This window comes from Penaeus vannamei, chromosome 41, assembly GCF_042767895.1.
Source record: "Penaeus vannamei isolate JL-2024 chromosome 41, ASM4276789v1, whole genome shotgun sequence".
Classification (NCBI taxonomy): domain Eukaryota; kingdom Metazoa; phylum Arthropoda; class Malacostraca; order Decapoda; family Penaeidae; genus Penaeus; species Penaeus vannamei.
In genome coordinates this window covers 107581-110080 of record NC_091589.1, presented here as the reverse complement: position 1 = coordinate 110080, position 2500 = coordinate 107581, and the positions used below count along the sequence as shown (strand labels likewise).

At 41.4% G+C, this 2500-nt stretch overlaps 1 protein-coding gene across 1 annotated transcript in view; it reads right to left on the bottom strand.

Moving 5' to 3' along the window:
* Positions 1-378: 378 nt before the first annotated feature.
* Positions 379-2500, bottom strand: part of LOC138860360 (uncharacterized) — a 2465-nt gene continuing 343 nt past the window's right edge. The window contains exons 2-5 of the mRNA XM_070117770.1: positions 2175-2500; positions 1645-2037; positions 1300-1363; positions 379-527 (exon numbers count right to left, since the gene is read on the bottom strand). The exon at positions 2175-2500 is cut by the window's right edge and continues 159 nt beyond it. Coding sequence (XP_069973871.1) covers positions 379-527; positions 1300-1363; positions 1645-2037; positions 2175-2500 — 932 coding nt within the window. The remainder of the gene's footprint in view (positions 528-1299; positions 1364-1644; positions 2038-2174) is intronic.

Below are 2500 nucleotides of genomic sequence, written 5' to 3'. Positions count from 1 at the left end.
TAAAACACAATAAAACGATGTAGTAAAACAAAAGACACAAACATAAAACGAAACGAAGATATTAAAACAAATCATAAAATGAGGTAAAACACAATACAGTAAAATGAACGATAAAGCAAATTGAACTTGAAACATTAAAATAAATCGGTAAAACAAACTAGAACAATAAAACAAACGATAAAACAGAAAGCACTCAATACATTCAAATATGAACATAAAACACGAACACAGTAAAACACATACGACAATAAAAAGCCCGAAGATGATAAAAAAAAAAAAAAAAAAAAAAAAAATGCGCTTGTCACGAGGTCGCTTAATCGGATAAATAATCTGGCCAATTTCTCTTACCACCTCATGTTAAAGTATCCCCACGACCACTTAGCTCTCCTTAGACAGGTGGAAGCCCATTCCGGGGTTCCACAGACCGTCCTCCTTTAAGCAGACCAGCGGCAAGAATCCCCCTGACTTTGTGTCTGCACTTCCCTTGTTAACTGTGGGCGGGAATAGTGCAAGAAGTTGGTTCTTTTCTAATTAAAATTGATAAAACAAATCTTAAAACTAGTGTAAAAATCTAAATCTAAATCTAAATAGTAAATTAAATTCAATTGATAATATAAAAACTGAATTAGAATAATTGTATAAAAAGAATCATTGTTTGACTTAACTTCAATACTTTCTATAAAACACTTGAATAAAAAGTTAATAAAAGGTAAAATAATTAAAATAATTAAGATTTAATACGTATGTAAAAATGAAATTGACCTCTACTCTTAATATATATATATATATATATATATATATATATATATATATATATATATATATATATATATATATATATATATATATATAAATCTTAAGATGTAAAAATGAAAAAGTATCATCTTCGGAGAGGGGGGGAGGGGTTACACATGACAAAATAATAAAAACAACATACGAAAATGATTTATTTTGTAAATATATATATATATATATATATATATATATATATATATATATATATATATATATATATATATATATATATATATATAAAATATTGGGCAGCGGAATGGCAAGAGTGGCGAGTGCGGGGCATCCTCCTCACTCCGCGAGATAAACACCCTTTTCTATAGGCCTGTGGTTGGTTACTCTCGGAGAAGGAGCCACGCAATAGAGTTCATGCCGTTGGTCAAGGGGGCGATGTTATCAAAGCAACCCCACAAACCACCTTGGAAACTGCAGGCCATTTAACGCCACATCGCGGGTCGCACCACGTACAAGTGTTGCCACCTTGAGTTCATCTTTTTTTTCGGTTGCCTTTGGGAGATATTGGAGGTGAGAAAGGATATTTCAGTGTGATTTTGTTACCTCCTGGAGTAATCTGTGGATGTATAGTGTAGCAGATCACTACAAGCTCCCTGCCCCTCCCGCCCATCTCCCCCTCTCCCCGCCCGCAGCGAGCGAGTAGGCGTGCGCCCTTGCTGACCCGCCAGCCTCCCCGAGTAGCAAGACACCTCAGCAGTCCTCAGACACCCCACAAGTCAAGAGGAAAATCGAAGCACATGCATAAGTAACGCCTAGGCTTTAAGAAAAAACAACGCAAGAGGAAAAACTACCAGAAGGAACTCGAGCCCAATCGCCAGTGGGATGACAACTCATCACCAGGTGCCAGGAGTCCCTCCTCCCACTGCGGAGCATGTGGGAAGCGAGGAGGCTGTCGGCGGGAGAAAAAACGCTGTTCAGGTTAAAATTGGGCAGCAGCTTAATCAGGGAAGATTCCACTAGCCTGCGGGCATGGACATCAGCGAACGGGAAGACAATGCGCACTGATTTCCAATCCATCTGATGGCCTGTGTCCCACCGATGGCAGAAGAGGGCGTTGTTGTTGTGTCCCCTGGATATAGCGTATTTATGTTGAGCTAGACGCTTAGTAAGACTGGCGCCTATTTCACCAAAATACTGCTTTTCACAGGAAACACGCGGAACAGCACAAGTACCCACCTTCGAGGTAGAGGGAGGGCAGGTGTGAACGAGCTTACGATGAAGAGTGTTCACCTGGCGAAAGGTGAGTCAGCACTTGAGAGGCTGCAATGGGCAACGGAGAGAGATTATCTCCTGTGTAGGGCAGGCTGAGGACTGGCAGGTGAGGGGTCTCTCTATGGGGAAGAGGCGTTGTAGAAGGTACGCCGCGCCCTGGATAACGCGACGTCGAGAACATGGCGAGGGTTGCCTAGTTTGGAGAACGAACGACGTAGAGAATCGATCTCTCCATCCAAGTACTGGGGGTCACAGATGCGGAGGGCGCGAAGGAACAGCGAAGTGGCAACTCCTCTCTTCATATGAAGTGGATAGTATGAGAAGTGGATGTACATACCACTGTGCATAGGTTTTCTGCATATAGAGAAGAAGTGGTCAGCAGAGCGATGAACAAGAGTGTTCAAGAAGGGAAGCTTGTTGTCAACCTCCCATTCCACGTTGAACCGGATAGGAGAGAGAGAGTCCAGCTGCGATAGGAAAA